Source organism: Suricata suricatta, chromosome 14 (genome assembly GCF_006229205.1).
Source record: "Suricata suricatta isolate VVHF042 chromosome 14, meerkat_22Aug2017_6uvM2_HiC, whole genome shotgun sequence".
NCBI classification, from domain to species: domain Eukaryota; kingdom Metazoa; phylum Chordata; class Mammalia; order Carnivora; family Herpestidae; genus Suricata; species Suricata suricatta.
The window spans coordinates 71,628,763-71,652,909 of NC_043713.1; the positions used below are offsets into that span (position 1 = coordinate 71,628,763).

General features: G+C 47.8%; 1 protein-coding gene and 1 non-coding gene across 2 annotated transcripts in view; one reads left to right on the plus strand and one right to left on the minus strand.

The window, feature by feature from the left end:
* Positions 1-782: 782 nt before the first annotated feature.
* ANKRD13A (ankyrin repeat domain 13A) overlaps positions 783-24,147 on the minus strand; it is a 31,886-nt gene continuing 8,521 nt past the window's right edge. The window contains exons 2-15 of the mRNA XM_029922130.1: positions 21,760-21,892; positions 20,800-20,924; positions 18,456-18,501; positions 16,907-17,050; positions 15,409-15,598; positions 11,548-11,614; positions 10,111-10,192; positions 9,201-9,262; positions 8,393-8,523; positions 7,711-7,868; positions 6,951-7,064; positions 5,159-5,319; positions 3,577-3,644; positions 783-2,848 (exon numbers count right to left, since the gene is read on the minus strand). Coding sequence (XP_029777990.1) covers positions 2,656-2,848; positions 3,577-3,644; positions 5,159-5,319; positions 6,951-7,064; positions 7,711-7,868; positions 8,393-8,523; positions 9,201-9,262; positions 10,111-10,192; positions 11,548-11,614; positions 15,409-15,598; positions 16,907-17,050; positions 18,456-18,501; positions 20,800-20,924; positions 21,760-21,892 — 1,674 coding nt within the window. The 3' untranslated portion in view covers positions 783-2,655. The remainder of the gene's footprint in view (positions 2,849-3,576; positions 3,645-5,158; positions 5,320-6,950; positions 7,065-7,710; positions 7,869-8,392; positions 8,524-9,200; positions 9,263-10,110; positions 10,193-11,547; positions 11,615-15,408; positions 15,599-16,906; positions 17,051-18,455; positions 18,502-20,799; positions 20,925-21,759; positions 21,893-24,147) is intronic.
* On the plus strand, positions 16,118-16,179 carry LOC115278568. Its single transcript, XR_003902972.1, has one exon. It is a non-coding gene; the product is annotated as a U7 small nuclear RNA (small nuclear RNA).

Genomic DNA, 24,147 nt, shown 5'->3' on the forward strand with positions numbered 1-24,147 from the left:
ACTCCTTACAACTCCGCTTCCCTGACAGGCCCCTCATGTCACGTACGGTGGTTGAGCGTGCTCCTAGAGTGTTGAGACCTTTGTGGTCCTGAGTTCCTAGCACTGTCTCACATGCAGAGGTTGCTCAGCTGAGCCCTCTAAGCTTTCGTGACCCCAAAGGTAAAGAAACCCTTAGTTTTTAATTAAATAATCCAGTTACTGCATCTCTTGACCGACGATGACTAAATTTTCTTCGTGCTGGCCCTTCCCCCAACCCCCACACTGGCTCAGTATTATTTTACCCCCAAAAGCAGAGCAGCTCCCTCACATCTTCTGGGAAAGCCTCGTTTCTGGAACCCAAACATTTTTTCCTGGCTGCTGCCCTGTTTTTGTTTTAATCACAATGTAATCAGGTGTAGGATCAATCTGGAAGCCCTAACCCTCACCTCAACGTGGGAGAACAGCCTCACGCAGCACTTCAGCTTCAGGGGGAAGAGCGTGTTCCTTCAGTCACATGAGCGAGCGGATGCTGGCCTGGCCTCCCGCACTCCAGAGCCAGCTCACCTCCGGTAGGACTGGAGTCTGGTGGCAGCCCCGACACCTACTGGCTTTAGTTTCCGTCTGAAACGGCAGCGTTGGGTGCGTGGACCGTACGAGCGGGGTGGGAAGGCCGGCGGAAGCAGGTCACCTTTGTCACATATGCTGAGTATCACAAGGCATCCTTGCGCTCCGGCCACGTACGTAACAGGAAGTGTGGGGAGCGCCAGAGAAACCCTACGAAAAGGAAAGACTCCGAGGCGGTCTAGGATATTGTCCGAGCACCCTCTCGGGAAGCAATCTTTATTTGGGTTTTAAGAGAGTCAACACATACATGAAACACGCTGCAACAGGTGGACACATCGCTCAGTCCCTTTTTAACTGACTTCCTGGGGAGCCCAAGACCTCAGGAAGCAGAACAATGGAATGCAAACACAGAAAGTACTGCTGGGTCACCTCGGTGAACAAACGCTGTGGCCTAACTGCAGCTATTCCCAAGAAGCGCCTTCACTCGGGGTGCGCACTAGGTGGACAGAGTGCCGGGCTGGTGTTTGAAACCAATGTGACGCCGCGGTACACTGGCCTCGTGTGCAGAGGAAGTCTGGGTTGGACCGTGACAAAACAAGGCAGATGGTTACGTGGACTCAGAAGCTCGGCTCTTGGTGACTAAGAACATTTTACTGGCAACGCTCACTGTAGGATACAGACGTTCACTGCAACAGTGGTCTGCCTCCCTTCCCATCCCTAAAGGAGTGCAACAGATAGGAAACAGATGCGGAACGAAGGAGGCGGTGGCTTACCGGGGAGTCTCAGTGCAGCCTGTGGGGATGAGGCGGTGGGCCGGAGCGAGGGTGCCCTCGGCCCGGTGCCCGGGCTGCTTCCGGTGGGTTGTGCGATGGTTATTTACAGGAGGGTCAGATAAAATCGTTCACTACTAAAGGTATCCAAAAAAGGCCTGAGAAAAATCTGGTTAAAATGTATAACCTTGTATTGCTACTGATGGGAGGAGTTGTTTTTATATCTTTTAAAAATAATAAAAAGATTCAGTTAAAAAATATATTTATCCAGAAAGATGCTGATTTGAACTCTAAAAAGCGATGCGGAGTCATCATCTTCCCTTGGGAACCCAGAGCTCCTCTCCCAACTGCAAGTCGACCCCTTCCTCTGTAGCGAGCCCAGGCCCGCGGCGGGGCCGCCCTCGGCCTCTGCGCGGAAACCTTCCACCTTCCGCGAGGGAGGGCGTGGACTGCACCTGCTTTGGTTCATGCTGTCCCGCTGTTGGCCAGCCTGCCCCATTCAAGAACAAGCCTCGGGCTCTCCTCGCTGCTCCTTCAGGGCCAGGATTAGCTGCCTTGGATTTAGCCTGGAAGATCCTGTTCTCAAAGGAACCGCCTTTATAAATTCAACTCAGACTCCTCCATAAGCGGAGCAAGGTGGTTTGGAACTACTGGTAATTTTTAAGGCTAAGGCAACATCCGTGGTCATTTGTGTATCCTAATGCGATGCAAATAGTTAACCCTAATCTAACACATATCCTGTACATGTCTCCTCTTTAACCTTAGCTGGGGGTGGAAGGAATGGAAGAAAGTGGAGATGGAGGAGGAACAGTGCTAAGTGGCCTAGAAACCCTGTATAAAGGTAAAAACAAAAGAGTAGATCGGCACAGATTATCCATTTCTTTGGTGAACTGTAAAGAAGTATCTCATAAAGTCTCGTAAACCACGCTCTAAAAAGGCTGCTGCTCTCATATATAAAAGCACCCTGACTCTGCAATAACTTGTTTTGTTATCACTCCTTGGTAAAAATTAATCTACAAACTCGCGGGGGTTGGGGGTGTTGTCTAAAGCTGGTAGTAAAAACGTGACCTGCAAGCCAGTATCGCTAATGGAAAGTGACGATGCTCTCCTCCCCTTAGCCTGGAGATGGGGCCTGCGGGTCCCCAGCCCCTTTCCAGGGGGAGGGTCGTGGATGGGCCTGGGAGTCCCTGGTCTTGCACCTCTGAGTAAAGAAAGGGCAGCTGCTGTCTGCCGCAAACGTGCGAGGCGCAGGCCCACGGCCCCCGGGCACTCGTGACGGGGCACTGCGTGCAGCCCAGAACCTCAATAGGTGCAGCGGGGGCTCTCGGGGGGGCCGGAGGGTCTACTTGTCAGTGAGGGACAGCTGCAAGACCTGCTGGAGCTCCGCCTCCTCCTCCCGCAGCCGGAGCTCCCGCTCCTCCAGCTCTTTGGCAGAGAGCTCCATGGCCAGCTGCAAGTCGCTGTCAAAACGGCTGGTCTCGCTCACACCAGGGCACAGGCCTTCTGAGCTGGTGAGGAGGCTCTCCTGGATGGCCCTGCGGTGGAAGGAAGAGACAGGGGGGGGGGGGGGGGGGGAAGAAACCAATTAGCAGCAGCATCTATAGTTAACTGCTCAGGGACAACCCCCCAGGCCAGGCACCTTATTGACCCTGCATGTGGACTGCGCCATCCAATCAAACGGAACTCTGCAGGCGTGGGTGCCGTGTGCAGGTGAGAAACCCAAGGCTCAGAGAGGCAATGACACCTGCCCAGAACCACCCAAGCTACTAAGTGACGGGGCTGGCGATGGAACTTGCACCGCTTTTAAAGCAGAACCCAAGTTCTTCCTCAACAGGCTTTCATTTATGCCTGGAGTATGTGAAAATACTTCATAAACTAAATCTTTCCAGTCTCTACCACCCCCTCCTTTAACAGATAACCTGCTCCTCTCTGTGGCTGTTCCCCAAAGCCTCAGCATTCTTAACCCTGTATGAACTTCCCACTGGGGGTGTTTAAGACCCTGTGTGATCATACATCGTTTGCAGAAGATCCGACCCATCGAAAAGCCATTTACCAGGTGCCTTTCTGCTAATGGCACTGGCTGGAACAAGCCAACAACTCTATCAGCCGTTCCTGGAAATAAGGCTACCAAGAGTTTAGAGCTACTTTTAGCTAGTAACTGCCACAAGAGGAAGCAGGAGAGCCAACTCTCAAGTCTCCCCTGCCAGGCAGGGCGCCGGCACCAAGGTCCACCTGGCTGTAACCCTTGAGTCATGCCAGTCACCTCTCATACTGGGCATCATAGGCGTTTGTCAGGCTGATCCCTCCATTCGAAGCTGGTCCTGAAAGTTCCTACAAAAAAACAGATGTGATGGACATGAGTACCTCCTAGAAGGAACACGTGTGGTACCGATAAGGAAACGGAAGTGGCCAGAACACACTTGGGAATGTTTACAGGCCCGTCATTGGTAGCGCTGTGCGGAGAGATGAACAGGGAGTTGGGTTATCTCAAAAACGACACCTAAAAGCCAGCGGGTACATGGCAGCAGCCTCTCCTACTTGACACAAAACAATCGATCAAAAACAGCCATGGGCAAAGTTTAAATGAACAAAGCAGGTAATTCCTTTAAGCAAGATGACACTACATAATTCAATATTCATCTGGCTCTGGCTCTGGCTACTCCCCTTGGCAAAATTTATGATCAACAAGGTTATGCAGGTATTGGGGGGAAAAATCAGCTCGCTTGCGGAGGGGAAGGAGAGTGTACTGGACTGACCGTGATGTCCAGGCGCTGGGTCATCTCCCAGGAGGCCTCCCAGAGGGAATATGCTGGCCCTGGGTGTGGTCCTTGGCCCAGCAGCAACCGAATGCTCCTAAGAATGGAGCCATGGGAACTGGGGGTGGGTAGGGCTCACACTGCCCAGACGCTGAATCTCAAGAATAAAACCAGAATGCCAAAAATCTGAGCTTGGACGCTGGAGGGTGGGAGCCCCTCTCAAAGCTTAGCCGAGCTGTGAGTGTGGGCGCTGGGGCCACTTCCCCCAGGAATTCCCACTCTGCAAACATGCTGGATGAACGATGGAAGGAAACAAGAGACCAACGAACAGAAAGACAGACAGCAGGAGCCCAGGACACAGGTGGAAACAGAAACAGCCCCGACCCCAGCAGTGTCGAGGATAGCCGCAGGAGGGCAGGGATGGGACAACTTGATGACGGCAGAGGTGACCACAAGCCCTGGACTGTCGCAGGCAGGGGAGACCTGGGGGAAGACTCAGCTGACAAGACAGAAGGCAAGTGTTCTTGTGCTGGTCTGTCCTCCCCTTAGCTAGACACTCTGACAGGGTTTGGGATTATAAACCTCATGATGGAATAAAACACTGGCATAAAAAAACCAAAATTTAACCAAGAATCGGCTGCCATTTTCATCACGCACTCACTGAGCAGCCACAACACAGTGTGACTGGTCTTCCATGGGGAGAAAGCTGGGATTCAAATCCGCGTCTGGTCTTATGAGACTACCAACACACGGACGATATTCCAGAAAAAGTACACTGGTGTGAACTGGCATGGACCGACACAGTTTCGGAACTAGAAAATTAGCATACTCCGTCTGACAAACACATGATTATCGGCTGCATGGGTGAACCCGGGGAGAGGGAAGGTCTGTCGGGAGACAGCCTGTGAGTGATCCTGATGGGGCCTGTGCAAATGGTGTCACGTAAGAAGCTTTTGTGGGAGACCAGGTGGAGAGGACATCCCTGTAAATACCGAGACGATGCCACGTTCGTTAAATGGAGCCAGTCTTATGAGTCAGAGAAAACCGGAACCCCCCACCCCACCCTGCCGTCGGTTCTGAGGAAGGCACCTGGCTCCGGCTGGACTCCAGTAGGCTCTGCTGGATGGCAAACTGCATTATCTCGTAATCTTCGTCTTGTAAGTGCACATTTCTGCCATTGTCTTGAACGTGGTAAGATTCCGGAATTTCAAATACAGACTGATCAACCTCAAAGTTTGTGACTTGGGAAGCTGAAACACAAAGGGTGACAGTCCGCTGCCACAATCAGTAAAATAAAGTTCCACTTTACGTTTATAATTTAAAATCTAAAATAAAAAAAATTTTTTTAACGTTTATTCACCCTTGAGAGTGAGAGACAACCAGCATGAGTGGGGGCAGACGGAGAGAGGGAGACACAGAATCTGAAGCAGGCTCCAAGCTCTGAGCTGTCAGCACAGAGCCCGACGCGGGGCTTGAACCCACAGATTGTGAGATCATGACCTGATCTGACGTCGGATACTCAACTGACTGAGCCACCCAGGCACCCCCATTTATAATTTAAAATTTATGAAAAAGATTTTCAGTTTAATAAATGAGAGGATTAAAACAATTAAAATCAAGTCTTGCTACTATGTGAGAGAGATTTTGAGGAAGAATAACCTTGCCAGAGAAAAGTACCCAAATAGTGCCTTTTTCTTTTTGTCTTGATTTTTTTTTTTTAGTAATAAAATTAACTCATAGTCATAAGAAAAATAAAAATCTGTCTCTCTCTCCACCCTCTTTCTCTTATTCTGAAGTCCAGAGGTAACCAGGGATTACTTGCATGTCTTTTGAGGAATGCAGAGTATGTGTGTACTCGGTCACATCAGATCTCTTTGTATTTTTTCCTTTCTATGAAACATTATAAACATATAAAGGAAAGTATGTCCGTAAACTAGAATAAAAATGATAATAAAATGTCTGTGTATCCCTCAACGAGCCCAATGCATAGAACACTAAGAGTAAAAAGGACAAAGCCACTCAAAAAATTTCAGTTATGTTTCTACAAACTTCCAGTAAGTAACTAGAAAATAAAATTAAGTAAAGAATCCATTTATAGTAGCATCCAAAAGAATTTGGATGGAGGGCAAGGGAGCCTGAGGAAATGTTGCGGGGGAACAGAATTATTCTACATCTTGGTTGTGGTGGTGGTTACACAGGTCCACAACATTTGTCAAAATGCACTGAACTAGGGGCACCTGGGTGGCTCAGTTGAGCATCCAACTCTTGATTTTGGCTCAGGTCATGATCCCAGGGTCATGAGGTCGAGCCCCTCGTCAGGCTCAGCACTGACAGCCCAGAACCTACTTGGGATTCTCTCTACCCATCCCCTGCTCACTTTCCCTCAAAATAAATAAATAAACTATAAAATATATAAACTAAGGGCACCTGGGTGGCTGGTGGCTCAGTCAGTTAAGCGTCAACTTCGGCTCAGATCATGATCTCTTTGGTTCTTGAGTTTGAGCCCTGCACTGGGCTTTCCGCTGTCAGCACAGAGCCCACTTCGGATCTGACCCTCTCTATGCCTCTCCCACTACGCGCTTGCTCTCTCAAAAATAACATATAAATTTTTACAAAACGCACCGAACTGTCACACTTAAAGCGGGAGCATTCATACACCTCAATAAAGTTAGGCCTTAGGACTACGCTGTCCTTTTAATACAAGCGGGCTCATATTCTACAAGTTGTTTTTCCCCGGACTCTAAATGAAATCTAAACTTTTCTTTCAGAGAAGAGATCTTCTTAAGATACTCCAATGTCAAGCTGAATAGTTATAATAACTGAATGTGTGTGTGTGTATAAAATCTGCTTTTAAATCACAAAGCCCCAACTTTTGTTTTACCTGAATCCGCCTGGGTCCCCTCCACATTTTGAGATCCAGTTTCTTCAGCAGTGCTACAGCCATTAACGTTTCCAAATGTAATCCGTGCATTTAAGACATGAAACAAAGGAATTTCTAACAAAATAAAAGTTTTTATAAATAAATGGTACAGGAATAGTAACAGCAGCCTCACTTCCAGAGTGCTTACAGTGCTAGGACTGTGCCAAATACTTTCTGTCAGTAACAGAACAACCCTTCCCAATACACCGATGGGGAAACTGAGATTCAGAGAGGTTAAGCCAGTGGCAGTGTAGATGTGGATGATCTGGCCCTGAAGACGGTCACGAATATGCACCTGTCCAAACCTGAAATCCTCACCAGCTGGAGGATAATATGCAGTGTTACACATTCCAGTGCAGGTCTGAAAACATGCTTACGGCGTCCCTGGGCTTCCTCAAGACACTACCTACTCTGATGCTTAACTTAAGTAAGGTTTGACATGGAAACCATGAAGGTGTCACATTTTTAAGCTTTTTTACATCAGTCAGCATCATCGGTAAATAGAACTGGTGGCTGGGGGAGGTGTTTAGACAGGCAAAGGAACCAAGAACGGTGACACCTCTTTCCGCCGCAGTAAGCGAGAGGTTAATTGTGGCCTCTATCAGGCCTACTGTCTGCTCCCTTTGCCTCCAATGTTCCAAGGCCCTGAAGCACACTCTGTCACCCACAAAAACCTACAGATGCAGAAGAGCAAAGGCTCCTGTGGTTTATGAGACGGTACCTATTTTGACAGGAAATCCAGGTGGGAATTCCAGTTTGATGAAGTCTCTCAGCCGTGCAAAGTGGGCGCTGGTTCGGGCCATGAGGTCAATGATGGGGATGACCTGCTCCACAAGAGAGAGCGGAAAGTCCTCGCACATCCACAGCATGGCTTTAAACCTGCGGGACCGACCGAGACCAGACTGAGGCCGCCGCCCCCAGACGGAGAAAGCGGATCGCTCCTACGCAGCCGGCTGGACAACACCAGCCTCCTCACTGCCCTGTCTGCCCAGTCACCTTACTTCTCTTAACGCGGAGCGGGGAGGGGCTGGACCCATGAAGAATTCAGATCACCATGCAACTTGGGCATCAGGAGAAATGACCTGCACTGTGATCTCCCCCTGCAGCGGCCTGAACTGACCGCAAGCATGAAGAAGCTGGTAGCTGGTGGAATCATTTCACCTGATCAGCTGAAGCTTGTTGGCGGCAAAAAAAAAACATAAGGAATTCTTACATCCCATCTCTGTTCCATTTGGAGAAGGGCGTAATAAGAAGATGGGCAACCTACTGTCAGCTTTTATCAGGTGAAGTAACTTCAAATTATTTTTAAAAGAAGGGGACACAAAAATGACAACAGGACACCAGGAAACAGCAGAATTTCTGAGAAAAGAATCTGTAGGCTGAAAATGACCGCCGAGCCTTACTTTTGCGTTCTAATCGTGAGCTCCTTCGGCCTCCCGATGTCCCGGTCTTTCAGATCAAACTCTTCATTAAAGTATTCATCCGGCGTGATGGCCGTGGGGTTGTTGGCGGTGGCACACTCTGTGGTGAGGTCCTGCCGAGCCAGAACTCAGGGGAATCAGAAATGCCAAATGGTGCTCACAAGTGGAGGCCTATGGGACTCGGTGGACATGTTAACCAGCTACAGATCAGAAAGTTCTGGTCATTTTCCCTCCCCTTTTCTTTAATTAAGTTACTGCGCTAAAAATCTGTAAGAGCACATAGCAAGCCTAATAGGTTTCCCCATGTCAAAATAACTCTCTACTCTCCTTTGCATTTTTATCTCCTAATTAAAGAGAGAAATACCTGAAAGCATGGCAGATCTGGAAGACATGGAGTTTAAGTTCCAAATCCGTCATGCTTTCGTTCGGGACACTGGCAGGGATCTCATTTCTCTGACCCTCTGACATCCACTGTACCAGCTTCATATAGTTACCAAAAGGATCAAGTCAGAAAATGTCTGTCAGGACACTCTGTTGAAATAGAAAGTCCTGAATTCTGTTTAAGTGTACAGATGAGAAAGCACCCGATGTCTACGGTCACGACCCTCTTCTAAAATTCTTATCTGTAAGATCCATCTAACTCTCTTCTAAAAGAGTATCTCGAATTCCATCTTGGGAGCGCTCTTCAGCACAGCAGACGGAGTGGCCTGTTCGGGATTCAGTAAATGCCATCGCGGCACAGAAAAGGCACGTTCTTTCTTGAACCTGAGACCTCGCTGCTTCCACTTACCCCTTGAGCACCAAACTGGTGTTCCACAGTTCCCAGCAAAGACTCCAGGGGGTTCCTGTCCGCTGCAGAGAGGGGAAAGGATTAATGTCTAATATTACCCCTTACTTGTGACTACAGAAGGAGATTCTCATGCTAACATTTTGGGTCCCAGCTACCTACACCAGGAAGTCCATGTATGGACAGGGTGGTAAAATCATCTGCAGTCAACCATCGGCTAACGTATCCCTGAGAGGACACTTCTTATCAGGGTCTCTAACCCTGATGATGAGCAACAGTTACAAGAACTAAAGCAGAAAAGCAGCAAGAGTTTGGTTTCAGGAGTGAGTCTGACTGGGCCGCAGGGTCCTTGTCTGTCCCACTGGAGTCCTGGCGACAGCAGTGGCGGTAGTGGAGGCAGCGAACGGTAACTGCACGCTTGCCTCACTCGGGGAACGTTCCGGAGGTCCGCCTGAGGGAGCCCCTGTCATCCCCCCAAGCACCGCCATTCACTGCCGAGGGACCCGAGCCACCGAGGGTACAGAGAACTTCATAGGGCCACACAACTGGCCACCGGTGGGGCTGGCAATGCCGCTGGGACACGTATTGGCAGTGCTTTGGCTCACAGCCCAGTTCTGTCCAAATCTTTCACAGTGAGAGTTTGGACTAAATCACTCATTCTAGTGAGAACTAGTCTCCAATATCCTTAACTACCCTCTCTGCCTTCTAGTTTCTTTGGAAAGATTCCCCTGAATGGTTTAATGCCTCTTGAAGCCAGCTACGGGTAATACCTTCAAGAACAGGTCAGAGTAAAGGAGATTTTTGTAAAAAGGGAGTTAGGGCCAGGATTAGCCTGACCTGATCATGTCAACCCCAAAACTGAACGAAGGCAACAAAGGCTCTCTCTAGGCTAAGGAAAAGGGGGGAGGATTACCTTTGTATCTCTTTTTTTCTTCCTCGGTCAGGTGTTCTGTCCGGATTTTGGTTATCACACTCACATTGTTTACTGTGTAAACCTTGGGAGACGTGTGCAAAAGAAAACAGTGACACAGGGAATCAAAACTCAAAAAATAAGCATAGCAAGAGCAAGAATGCTGAAGCCAAAAAAAAAATAAATAAGTACAAAGAAAAGAAAAAAAAACTTCAGCAAAATAAAAATGAGAAATGGTCGACAATCATTAGGATCCCTCTGAGAAAATATACAAGCTAATCAACTGAGAAATGCATCAGCAGCTCCTTGGCGTCTGGGACAGTTTTAAGCCCTGAGGAGTGAACCCGGACGGGGACAGGGACGGGCTGCATCTCCCTGGCTGCCCTTTGTGGTGCTAAACACTCTCAAGCAAAGGTCCTGATATTGGGGCCCCCCAGTGGGGTTTCTAGTGCTAAGGCACCCAAACTTGCCCCACACACTTCTCTGATTTGTGGTGATCTTATAACAGCACTGACTTAGACAGCCATCTGCTGGGCAGGAGGGAGACGGGATGAACACAGGGTTCTCTCTCCCGGTAAGACTTCTGAGGAAGCAGCGAGTCACTACGTAAAAGGGATTCCATCTATGGACGAAAAATTATTTTCACCGCCAGAGTGAATGCTCTGCTGTCAAGGCTGGCTGAGGAGTCTGGGGGCCTGGAAAATCAAATCTCACGGTAAACAGAGAGTTAACTGTATGCCGTACGTGGTTCCCAGCGTGCAGAGACTGAGGAGGCAGGGGAACGCCTGTGTCCACATGTGTCTCGCAGAGCATGACGTAAGCCTCTGCCTGCTCCGAGGCCACCGGAGGGCCCTGCCGCGCCGCGCCCGGCGCCGGGAGCCATCAGTCCCTGCTCTGCTGCAGGCTAACGGGAAGGCCAGGAGACAGAGCCTGCCAGCTGACAGGTGCCAGAGGACTGGACTGACAGCTGTCTTCACTATGACAGCCACGTCCTTAACGCACTAGTGCCATGTAAGTGGCCTGTCGGGCCACTGGTTACAATTAGGCCGACTACGAAAATGGAAGCTCATTAAAGCTATTTTACTTTTTTTTTAACCCATTCAGGTTATAAAAAAAGATCAACATGCAGGTTTCAGTCTAATCCTTTCTTTTTCTGTTTAAAGAATTAAAGGAACAGTCATTCCTCTGGGGACAATGGGCACCCGTGTTCATTTCTCTACGACATAGTTTCTCTTTGGCATACCTAGGGACCTCCTCAGGACATGCGAGCCCATTTTCTGCACATCACATCAGATACAAATCCAAGTGAGAGCCACTAAGCAGCATTTTTTTCCCAGAGCACCTCCATGGCACAGATGCATGAAAACAATCTGACAGACTCCTCATTTGCATAGAAGCTAAATAGCTATATTAAATCTTATTTTAAGAGTTTCCTTTTACCTTTGCTTCGTAACCATTAACAACTTCTGCTTTATCTGTCCTCCAGCCCCAGAATCCGGATTTAGTTCTGATAAAAAGTGAACACCACAAATTTCTACATGTACAATATGCCATTCAGATTTATCCCTGCAGCCTTTACAGTTTATTTCCCCCAGCTTACGTTGGTGAAGGACACTTGGAGATTACGGTCCTATTGTCCACAAAGGATGCTCTCAGCGACAGATGGCTTAAGAATCCCCACCCCCTCCCACAGTTATTAATCAGTTCGCCTCACCCCCGGCACAGAAAGCCTCCATTCTTGGCTTCTTTACAAAAACTGCCAGCAAGGGCGACAAAGGTGGCAACACTGACTGGACAGCTGTCCTAAAGAACTGAGTGGAGATGACCGGCGGCCAAGGGCTCGCCATGAGGTGGTATCTGGTCAGAGCATTTATCTGGATCACAGTAACTGTGGGCACGGACGTCGGTGGCTCTGTCCCCAGGAGCAGCCACATCTCAACCAAGGAAGTCTTAGAACAACGAGGCACAGACCATCCTGCCCCTCAGGAGAGAGCAGGCAGGGTGGGGGCTCCTCACCGGGGCAACCTGCTTGGAGAAGCCATGCATGCCTGCAAAATGGCTTGGGAGTCACACCTCTTATCGGGTTTGGTGCAGCAGGGGAAAGGATGTTAAAAGGAGTTTTTTTTCAGCCCAGACAAGGACTTCAGGGCTGTAGCACTGCTTTTTAAGTAGCCTAGCATCCCAACACAGCTACAGCACTGGGGGAGTGCCTGGAAACACAGTTACTCAACTCAACATACTCCCAGAAAAAAATGCATTTAGGAACCAAAAGCAGCCAAGAGGTTCCGGTTCTTTTTCAAAGTAGCGCACCCTGGGAAATACTACCACACACAGGGGAGCCCTGGCAAGCCTGGTCTGCCCTTTTGTCTAGGACATCACATCCTAGCTCCACTGTGACTGCTGCACTCGGCCTGCGTCAGACAAGCGCCTGCCTTCGCTCTGGCCCCAGAGGAGACTGGGACATCACGCAGGAAGCTCTGAGAACCAGCCGGTCAGCCAGCTCACAAAGAAGGTACGTGTAATTTGCATCTCGTGTTTCCAAACAGTCTCATTAGTCCAGACAGGGTATACAGAGTTTTAGGTATATGATACAGCTCATCAGAGAAAGGAAGGACCAGAGCTTTAATTTTCCAATTAGTTGTCCACAATTAGTGCAGCATGACCCATGGAGGGAGAGAGAGAAACCCCAAAGGGATTACACCAAATCTAGCTAGCTATCTACACTTTACATTTCAGAAACAAAACTATAATCCTAGGGGCGGGGGTGGGGGCAGAGTCCACGCTGATTAATAAACCAGAGTCCCCTCTTAGTCATCAATAACTGAAAATCAAGATCGTCCTTTTACAGTTAACAAAGTCAGCCCTCGGTTCCTTGCCTTTCACCCAGTCACTTGATACTCTGGCCTGGGAAAGAACTGTTTTCTGGCACTCGGTCTCCCGAGGTACCCAGACTCCGCCTGCCCCACTTCATCCAGGGAGCACGCTGGGGGACAGAGCCGCCCTGCTCTCCCTGGAGACCACCACACCGCCTGCCCCTCTGCAGCCACTCAAATGGCCATTCGGGCTGCTCTGCCTCCCTTCCCGTCCCCATGCTGACAGCCTGGATATTAAACTCAGCATCCTGTTCCAAAATTCTACTAACTCCTCGACCCTTGACTAACTTTACGTGCAGAGGCATCTGAAGAGGACAGGGCAAGCCGCAGCACCCCCACCCCGCACATTGACCTCCCCCGTCTCTGCGGAGACTGCCTTGCCGAAAGCCGCCGAGTGAGGCCCGAGGCTTGGAGCCGCTCCACAGTCCAGAGAGAGGCTCTGAGGGCAGCAGAGGATGCTCTGTTCCGGGCTGCCAGAGCGTGATCTTCAGAGAAGAGACCTACCCAGACCGCCCCAGAGGGGGCGTACTGGCAGAAGCGAGCGTCAAGCTGTCAGCAACAGAGCAGAAGAAAGAAACAGAGGAAAACGACTATCCTAAGAGAGCACCCCTTCCAAATTCACACACATGCTCCCACCTCCAGCAAGAGGGAGGTGTGCACTTTCTCATACTCAAGCAGCTCAAATCCTTGCTCGATGCATAAGCAGCTCACCGATTGCAATTTGAATTCTGAGCACCACACACAAAAAAAAAACCCCAAAACCAAACAGCTGTCTTCCAGAAATCCTCTCTCAGAGACCCTCTGACAGTTGCAAAAGAAGGTTAACCTAAACCGTCTGAAGACCTAGGAACCATACAAATCCCAGACGTGTCTCAGCCCTCTGTATAAATGGACTATGCTGTCATTTCCCATCTTCCCTCTGTGGGGTATCCGCCAGTAGTCGGCACACTCTTTGTAAGGTACGTGTCAGAACAGTGACTCTAGCAACTCTGCGGATGAGCGAGAGGGAATAGTGACTCTCCTCATGGCACTGTAGAGTCACAGGGACTCCAGCAATGTCACCTCGAGATTCTTTCAGGTCAGGAAGCAGAAACGTGGAGAGACTGAGTCCCTCCCCAAAGCCACACGGTTAGCAACCGTGGCTATGGCACTCAGGCCTTCCAGCTCCCATCTCCGGGGCTGCGCCGTGGCACTGAAGGCGGGCTCGCTCTTTCCCAGCTTTACGAGCAAGCCCTTGGCTGTAGGGGCCCTCCCTGTCTACAGAGGCGTGTGCCGGAGCCTGCAGGTGGCCTCCAGAGACGCTACCAGGTAAAGGCACGGCTAATCCCTGACAGTCAGCTGTCACCTGGCAAGGCTGGTGCTGGCAGGCTGGTGACGGGAGACTGAGCCTGCCTCCCAGGGGTACCACTGTTACCACAGCAGCAGCACCGGACACTGCATGGGCTGGCATTTGGCCTTCTCTTCTGCTGCAAACAGATGCCCTAATTCCACAGCTCCATCTAAATCTGAAGAAAAGGGCACTTAGGTCTTATGTCTGACTCAACAGAGAAGTCTGTCTCACTAACAGTTTATGGAATCAAAGAAGAAAAGAAAAAGAAAGAAGGGGAGAGTTAGTATATTCATAAGAGTAAAGAAAACCTAGATCCAGGATACTATGTGTCCTCATTAGCTCAGGTTATGCTGCTTTGGTTTACAGAGAGCTGGATGTGACATCCTAGGCAAACACACAGGGCTCTTACAAGACTCCTCAGCTCAGCGCGTTCTGGGGGACACACCCGCAGGCTAACGGCTCTGACAACCTCCGCTTCCCCTACATTCAGAAGCTCTTTACGCCTCTGCAAGGCCCAGAGGCAGATGACTAGAGACAGTGTTCTCATCCAGGCGAACGAAGGCACAAACCTCTCCAGAAGTCTCTTCTGGTAGAGTCTGGAAAAGAACCGCAATTTCTCCAGACTCTTGCTCTAAACTATTAGGCCTCACAGGGGAAGAGAGCCACATTTAACTGTATGGTAAGTGTGAATCGGACTAGTATCAGTACAACCACAATCAATACTGGGTCAATTCTAGCTTCCAGAAACTCTCAAAGCTCCATGGCTTGGAACTAGGGAGCCTTGCGGATCCCCAAACACCAAAACAAAACAAAAACAAAAATTCAAGTAAAATCCATTAGAAAGGGCCCATAAAAGAATATCCAGACATTTCTCCAATACTTAACCAGTGTTAATGTCTATAAAAATGTTCTATGAAAGAGGATGTCAGCTATGGCTTCTTTTTGGTTAGAGTAGAGAGCAACTTTCAAATCAGCCAGTCCTCATTATGCCATATTAGAAAAATCCCAATCCACCCATAATTTCTCATTCATATCTACATGCCACTAAAGATGGCAGTAAAGGGATCAGACATTCAAATGCAGAACCTGAATGCGTACCTTTCGAAAGCGATATTTTTAGTATCGAGGCTGGTGTTAATGACTGGGCTCGTGAGCCGTCTCTCAACTTCCCTGCTTTTTGGCTTCATCAAGTCCAGAGTGAGGCGCTCCATTTCTTGGGATAGGTCGAAGTGCTCAGTGGTGACCACCCTGTCATCGTGGTTGACTTCCATCAGCTCCGCCCAGTTGTCTGTTAATGAAAACAAGAGCGTAACTACGGGCCAGGCCACGCCAGCAAGATGCCAAAACAAGGAAGCCTCAAAAGTTAAAACGCATCGTCTTTCATATCCCGCCCCCCCCCAGCCAAGTGCTGTCAACCAGATAAAACCTGAAGACTATGATTACTGACTACCTACTTACATGGGGATAATCTGGCCAGTTTGCCACAACCCACACGATGCTCTGGGCCATTTTCCGCAAAGTTGCAGACATTGAAAACAATATGCATTATTCATTAGCAATACATCTGTGTACTTTTTAAAATATACCAATTACACAATTAACATACATCGTTTATGCACAACATTAGGCTGGCAATGCCACTCTTCTCCCCCCTCTAACAGAAGGATCATGCCTGCTTACAGAGAGGGTATAAGAGAGATAAGACAGTCTCAAAATCAGGGCTCAGGAGTGTGGGACAGACACCTGTCCAAATGGTAACAGTGTTGGGTGGTAAATGATATAGCAAGAGAATTAACAGAAGTATCCAAAGTGTTACAGCTCCTTTAGAATTTGTCTAGCAGGTTTTCCAGTCCTTACCAGAAGACCCCTAAAAAAACCAAAACAAAACAAAACAAAAAAAAAACCAGAGAGAACTATCCAAAAAAGAAAGAAATGTAGGAATTGAGAGTTGAATAATTAACAAGAATAGCCAAAATAAAGAAAAAAAAAAGAAACCAAAAAACAACAACAACAAAATCCTCCAAATAACAAAACACACGCCCCAGGATCAGGTAAGGTACAGGAATGCAAACACAATTTGATGGTTAAAAATCACTCTGTCGTGGTGCCTGGGTGGCTCAGTCGGTTAAGCATTGGACTTCGGCTCAGGTCATGATCTCATGGTTTGTGGGTTTGAGCCCCATGTCAGGTTCTGTGCTGACAGCTCAGAGCCTGGAGCCTGCTTCAGATTCTGTGTCTCTCTCTCTGCCTCTCCCCCACTCATGCTCTGTTTCTCTCTCTCTCTCAAAAAGTAAATAAACATTAAAAAAAATTTTTTTAATCACTCTGTCACTTAGTGTGACACTGATTATGAAAACAGAAGGGCCCTGGGTGGCTCAGTCGGTTAAGTATCCAACTTTGGCTCAGGTCATATCTCGCAGTTTGGGGTTTCAAGTCCCGCGTCGGGCTCTGTGCTGACAGCTAGCTCAGAGCCTGGAGCCTGTCTTCGGATTCTGTGTCTGTCTCTCTGACCCTCCCCTGTGCATGCTGTCTCTCTCTCAAAAATAAATAAAACATTAAAAAAATTAAAAAAAAGAAACAGGATAGAATCACTCACCTTCTCCCTTAAATATAAAACTGCGCCTCCCTCGTATCCAGCTCATGTTCTCAAATCCCAGCAACGTGATATCCACACGCAGTTTGGCTCCACTTTTCCAAATGCGACAGACATCATTCGGGCATATTCTGGAAACCAAGGGCACTGGAGAAGAGAAGTGGACTACTGAGGAAAAACCTGAGGACCCATCGGGAGCACGCAGGCCCAAGGAATCAGGATTCCAACTTCAATAACAAAAAGACAAGAGCGACATGACAGTGACCGTCATTGGGTGTGGCCCCCACACTTGTGATCAGGGAAGCCATTTTTCTTTTTCTTTTTTTTTTATTTTTAATGTTTTATTTATTTTTGATACAGAGAGAGACAGAGCATGAGAGGGGGAAGGGCAGAGAGAGAAGGAGACACAGAATCTGAAGCAGGCTCCAGGCTCTGAGCTAGCTGTCAGCACAGAGCCTGATGTGGGGCTCGAACCCACGAAAGTGAGATCTGACCTAGGCCAAAGCCAGAGGCTTAACCAACTGAGCCACCCAGGTGCCCCAGGGGGAAGCCATTTTTCAAAAAAAAAAAAAAAAAAAAATGGACCTTCTGTTCTGAAGCTCTTTATGAAAGTGCAGATGTGTCTTGTCCAGAGAGAACCCTACATGAATTTCCCAAGGGCATCCCTGATCCCCACACGGACCTCTCTTTTTGGCCATCATCAGGGCTACGGGGCATGTCCATCTGGCTTCTCGCTCACATATGCTGCTCCTGCCACGTGGCTGTGCCCTAACACACTGCCATATCCGCCCCTCAAATATCAAATGTAAAACAACTGAAGGATGTGGATATCTGCATTAGAGAAGAACTTGTAAGTTTTCCAGAAGAACCTGAAGTTCTCCTCTTTTACATACTTTCTCCTTCATTTAAACGTTTCATTACGAATATGACCTCTTGCCTGGAAGGGAAGTAGGAGAGGAATGGCTGGCAGCTGGGGGGTTGGGAGCTGTTATTAACTCATCTACAAGGAATCAAAGCAGAACATCTATGAGAATTACTGTCAGTCACTTTGCCTTACATAAGATTTTGGAGAAATACATCCACTTTATGAAAAACCAAGCTATTCCAAAATCCATCTCCTTCTCTGCCTTCTAATAACAAGTTTAAAGGAAGCAGGTTGAACCACATGAGGAAATGAGTAACAAATTATGGTATATCTTCTTACTAAAATTGTAGCCGTTTAAAGTGACATTTAAAAAAACTAATAAGATGGACAGGTGTCTCCTATAAGTGACAAAAGGTGGAGAAGAGACAGTTTCTGTATTATATTTACAGATGCTTTGGGAGAAAAATCTCTATGCATGGGGGAGAAAAATGAGAAGGAAAACATCCAAGCACTAACAGTAGTTGTGCTTAAGTGAGACTATAAGTGATGGCTTTTCCTTATTGTTTTCTATGCATGTCTTAGACTTAAAAATATATATACATTAGCATTTTATAAAGGAAAAATAAACTTCTATTCAGGCTCAATAAAATCTGGACACAAATAAATTATAAGCCCAGAGCCACTCACCCCAGCTGGTGAATTCCCATTTCATCTGCACATAGAAATCCGGAGCCTGAAGGACAAAGGTTTAAAGTAAACGACCCTTGGCACCATAAACTTAATGCAAACACAGTAAGGGTTAATGAGGTTTTAGAGGGGGAGGAGAAGAGAATAGACAAAATAAGAAGAAACATAAAATGCAAACCCGTCAAAAATAAGTGCTTATTTTAGACCCAGGCTGTTATTTTATCTCAATATAAAATATGTCTAGACAGCCAATAAAGTTAACTGAAAGCAACAAGGTTAGAGGGGGATAAAATCAAATCTGATCTAGGACTCAGTCTGGTTCCTAACAGTAGCAGAAAGACGAGCCTGGAAGATGGGCTGACGCAGTGCCAGGCGATGTAGATAACAGACTGTCCTGAACAGAGAGAAAGGAACACCAAGTCCATCTAGTCTACAGGGAACCTGACAGTAAGATTTTGTGTGCCGGCAAGGGCTTCATATTCACTGGACCTCGAAACCAGAAGAGGCTGCCAGGCATCACTTCCCCAGGAAGTTGATTTTCCCTCCAGTTACCAGACTTCTGCTCTCATTTTTCTCTTAGACTTTTAGTATTTGGCTTTATGAAATTTTACGCCACCAGAGCGGCCTGTTTAGGATGACTTTCTGACCTGCCATGAATTAATTTTCTTTTAATATTTATTTATTTTTGAAAGAGAGTGTGCATGCCTGGGGCTGGGGGGAGGTGTGCATGAGGGAGGCAGGGAGGAGAGAGAGAGAGAGAGGAAAACAGAGTCCAAAACAGGCTCGGTCAACACAGAGCCTCATGTGGGGCTTGAGCCCACCAACCGTGAGATCATGACCTGAGCCAAAGGTGGATGCTCAACTGACTGAGCCACCCAGGTGCCCCTGACCCGCCTGGAATTTTTACAGAAGGTCCTTGGAGAGCTCTTAAGATGTCCGGCAGTTACCATCCAAGAAGAGAAATGCTAGAAACCCCTGATGCTGCTCTGTTCCTTCCCACCCCCATGGCTCTGTCATGGTTTTTACAGAAGCACAGGACAGGAAGGCCAAGGACCTAGCCTAGCGTAAAACCAGGGTTCCAGTGATAGGCAAAGGCCCTCTGAGGGGCAGCACACAAGAAAAGGTGGCCTTGTTTTAAGGAGACTGTTGAAAGACAGAAGGTCAACCAGAGCATCTGGTGCCACCGAGCACAGAGGCCGTTCGCGGGCTGTCTACAGCTTCAAGACGGGAGCACGGGACAGTGCGGTTCACTGCTATGCATCAGTACAGGTAGGAAAAGAAAATCCTTCACACTGAATTTTTTAAATGAAGGGCGAGCCCACATGCAGTCTTTTTCTGCTTTGCCAAGTGGGCAGATGTGTTTTTAGTTCCTCACCCAGTAGATTAGATAAGAAAACAATAAACCCACTTGGTCTTTGCACGCCAGGCACAACACTGTTTAAAAATAACGCACACACAACGATTTCGAATTTCATGGAAGGTTTCACGCAGTCCATGAAAAAGGAGTAGCTCCAGGAATGCTTTCGCTTGAATGTCACACAAATGTGTCTAGCAAAAAAGTGCCCAGATAATAGGCAGTGACTGTCTTACTCATCGCAAAGCTGTTCCTTTTTCCAATAGAGCTGTTCATTTTTCTCAAGAAATACGTTGACTAACGTTGTGCAGCAGATTTATCTGGCAAATATCTTTGGAGATATTTTGGAAGGCTCACTCATGTGCTTAAACTGAGAATAAATGACAGGGAAGATCAGAGCATGGGGACTTTCTTGTCTCCTGCTGCCCTGCGGATACGTACAGCTGACTCCTAACAGGTTCTTGCGGGTGACCGAGCCGGTCTGACCAATGGCAACTGTCATGCAAAACAGTCCATGAGCCTACAGGTAAATTGATGTAAAAATGACCCTCAAGTATCACAGAGCCCATACACCTTAATTCACAGATAACTGTCTTTACTGGCCAAAAGCCCCTGGGCTGTCCATAAACTAAGCCAATAGATTCAAAGTGAACAGGAGCTGACGCTCAGCCCAATTTCCTCAGGATGACCTGTGCTCTGAAGGCCGCTGTTGAGAGACAGGCACCCAGATAAATTGTTTGATGTCTGTCTGTCTTAAGTTACCATGTTTAAGCAGGACTTAAAAGGGTAGGGCTAGTGACCCAGAAATGTAGTTTGTGAAAGACCTCATACATTTAGTAGATAAGGAATAACATCATCTGGTACTAAACACAGCATATTTACTACTCGTCAAACTCTCACGACGAAGGTACTGTGGGTGTCCAATTGTGTCTCCGGCTACGCTGTCAGCAATTGACTCACGTTATGGCATCGCCAAATTTTTACAGGTACCTCGAGAATCTTCCGGAGCAGCTCAGGCACCCCTTCCAGGGCCATGGACGTGTTGTGGTAGTCCCGGTGCTGCAGAACGGCACACACCATCTCGGGGTCACCGGTGCTCACCGCCTCGTGTAAAACTGGAAACCAAAACGGTGAAAGGCCATCACCCAGCAGTCTCAGGCTCTAACGGATCCCTCAGCCAGCCTGAAAAGAACCTACCAAAGAACCTTCTTCACAGAGACACAGAGGCACCTTACTTTTATGACCATGGCTGCTTATAGCTGGCTCTTAATAGTGGAAAGAACATCCAGCACTCGTAGCCCCTTGATCAAACCAGCTTCGATCCCCCCCCACGCCCCCTTTCTCACCACTGGTTCTGAAATCCTGAGTATCTTTGGAGAGCTGAGCGCTGGCTTTAGCTGTGTGGTCACACGGCTGTGGTCAGGTGTGGACTGGGCAAGCAGGGCTTGGCTCAGCCAACATAGAATTACTCTGACCAACAAGAGCTTGCAGACAAGTGAAATGCCAGGGTTTCACTGGAAAAGGCTACTTTTAGCCATAATTTCTGTTTGATTTTGCCTATCCTGACAGATTCACTGGAGTTAACAGCACATTCCTCAGGGGGAATCTGGCCTCCACGCTCATGTGTGGTGCAGGGGTTTGCACTGAGAGCTGCTTTCTGGATTGGAGTCACCCTCTACTGAGGGCTTCTGGCCCAGGATACAATTCAGACCATTGTGCTGCAGGTCAGCCAGCAGCCTCCAAGGCCCTTATCAGACGAGATCAGGCGCGTTCAGAGTGGAATGGCCGTAGACACCAAGGCCCTTATCAACTCGCCCAGTTCCCAGTCCCTTTACTTTTAAGGTAAAGTTAACTTGAGGACAGTTAAAATTGTGACGGGCCTTTATTCAGTTTGGTTTCAGAGGAAACCAAAACAAAATGTTTTCAATTTGATTTTAAAAGTATACTTGCCTGTCCATCCCTCACGATTTTCTTTTGTAACATCTGCTTTATGTCGGAGCAAGACTCTAGCAGATTCCAAATGTCCCAGAGAAACAGCAAGGTGCAGTAAGGTTCGACCACGTGGGTCCAGGGCCTCCACATTCTGTGAAATAAACACTAGTGTTTGTAGAATCATATACTATACATTATACCAAAACATGGAAATGTGTTTGGGAGATAAAATTTAGTATAAAAATCGGAGCACCTGGGTGGCTCGGTCAGTTAAGTGTCCAACTCTTGATTTCAGCTCAGGTCACTATCTCACGGTTCATGAGTTCGAGCCCCCGGTCAGACTCTGAGCTGATAGTGCAGAGCCTGCTTGGAATTCTCCCTCTCTTTCTCTCTCTGCCCCTCCTGCTCACTTGCTCGCTTGCTCTCTCAAAATCAATAAGTAAACTTTTTAAAGAATTTAACTTAGTATAAAAATAGAAAATAGCATTTACACATTAATTACAGCAATATATGTTAAAATGAATGCCTATACATGGGAGTCGTTGAAATATTAATTTGGCTATAATAAAGATGATAATTACTGAGTTCCTTTTTCTATAAAGTTAAATGCCTAATAAATAAACCTTGGCTATAGGCCTCAGATAATGAAACATCTTTTGCTCTCAACAGCACTCAAAGTAAGACTAAATAAAGGCTAGGGGCTTTCATGCAAGGCGGCCACCCTCTGACACGGCGGAGCATGGGGGATTTCTCAGGCATATATCAGCACTCAGGTCTAGAACAGGAAGTGTAGACTTAAGGCAAACTGAAAGTTCAGAAGATAATTTGGGTCAGAATAAAACTACATTCTCTAGCTGGGGTCCCACAGAACGCCACTGTCATTATTCTGAACAGATTTCCAAGCCCTAAAGCAGAAGCGTGCACGGGTCCTGGGGTGCGCATGATCGGCCAGGCGTGCATGCGGGCATATTTAGAGGTGAATGTGGGAACCGGCACAGGCCATTTTGGTCCATTTACCCTTGAAGGTTTTCTTCCCCATGCTAGACACAGCGTTTGGCTTTCACTCTTTATACCTATTCTGGCCCGCTCTCTGCCACCTGTGTTGGGTGGTCAGAGCCAAGTGGCAGTTTCTCTGGTGTGAGTGAACTCAGCTCACATTCAGCTCAGTCTGAACACTGAATGCTGCCTTCCAAAGATGACACTGAACGTTCGTCCAAGGACACAGTAAACTGCCATGGGACTTCTGGGATATAAAAGTACTGTCTACTTCTTAGAAAATGTGCTTTCTCCTGATTCGAGATGCTAGTTGTTATGCAGCCTCCAAAGATATCCAGACCATGCCACTCATGGGCCACAGGGGAGGAGGGCGAGTGGAAGCAGGCAGCTGCTGTCCAGCTTTGCTCCCTGCATCACGGCCACTCCGCAGTGAAGACAGGGCCCGTTATCGAGGAATAACAGCAGTGGCTGAAGGCATTCCGCTAAGTGAACACACGTCATCCTGGCCCAGTCCCAGGCCTCAGCATTCTCTCCGGCGCCGGAATACCAACACATCCCCTGGAATGGGGCCCACGGCACCTCCCAGGATTCCCTGGCTTTTCCCAAGGGTCTGGTTTGTCTGTCTCACCAGAGACTGAGGATTCTAAAGAGCTGGATCAAGTCTTATATTTCTTAGCTTCCTCCGCCACCCTAGTCTTTACTTTGCATTAAATCATTGTTTTTAAAAGTGTAATACGGGGCGCCTGGGTGGCTCAGCCGGTTAGGCGTCCGACTTCAGCTTAGGTTGTGATCCCACAGTTCGTGAGTTTGAGCCCCGCATCAGGCTCTGTGCTGACAGCTCAGAGAGCCTGGAGCCTGCTTCAGATTCTGTGTCTCTCTCGCTCTCTGCCCTGCCCTTGCTTGGGTTCTGCCCCTCTCTCTCAAAAATAAACATTAAAAAAATTTTTTTAGATAAAATAAAAAATAAAAAGTAATACAGCTAAGACTTCTAACTGAGTTGAAATTTAGCAGGAAAGAAATGATTAGCAAATTCATTATCTCCTTACACATCTGTTAAATAAACTGCTTTCTCACCTAACAAGTTCAGTCTATAAGAAAGGTGCTGGGTTTAGGACACTGCCTGACATATAGGAAATGCTTAACACTATTTCTCACAGAAAAGGGGAAATTCTATTTAATGCAGTTCATGCCCCAGAACAAAACTAACATCTCAGACTAAGGATTGACACTCAAGCTCCGGGCAACCAGTAGACAGGATGTGTAACATCAAAGCCAAATACACTAAGCTGTTGACTTTTTCCTATTTTGGACCACGGGAAAAATCGTACGCATGAGCCAGACAGTAGCACATTGTGTCACTAAGTGTAACTCTGAAGAGCCTCATTGCCTCTTTCTCATTTGGAAGGAGAG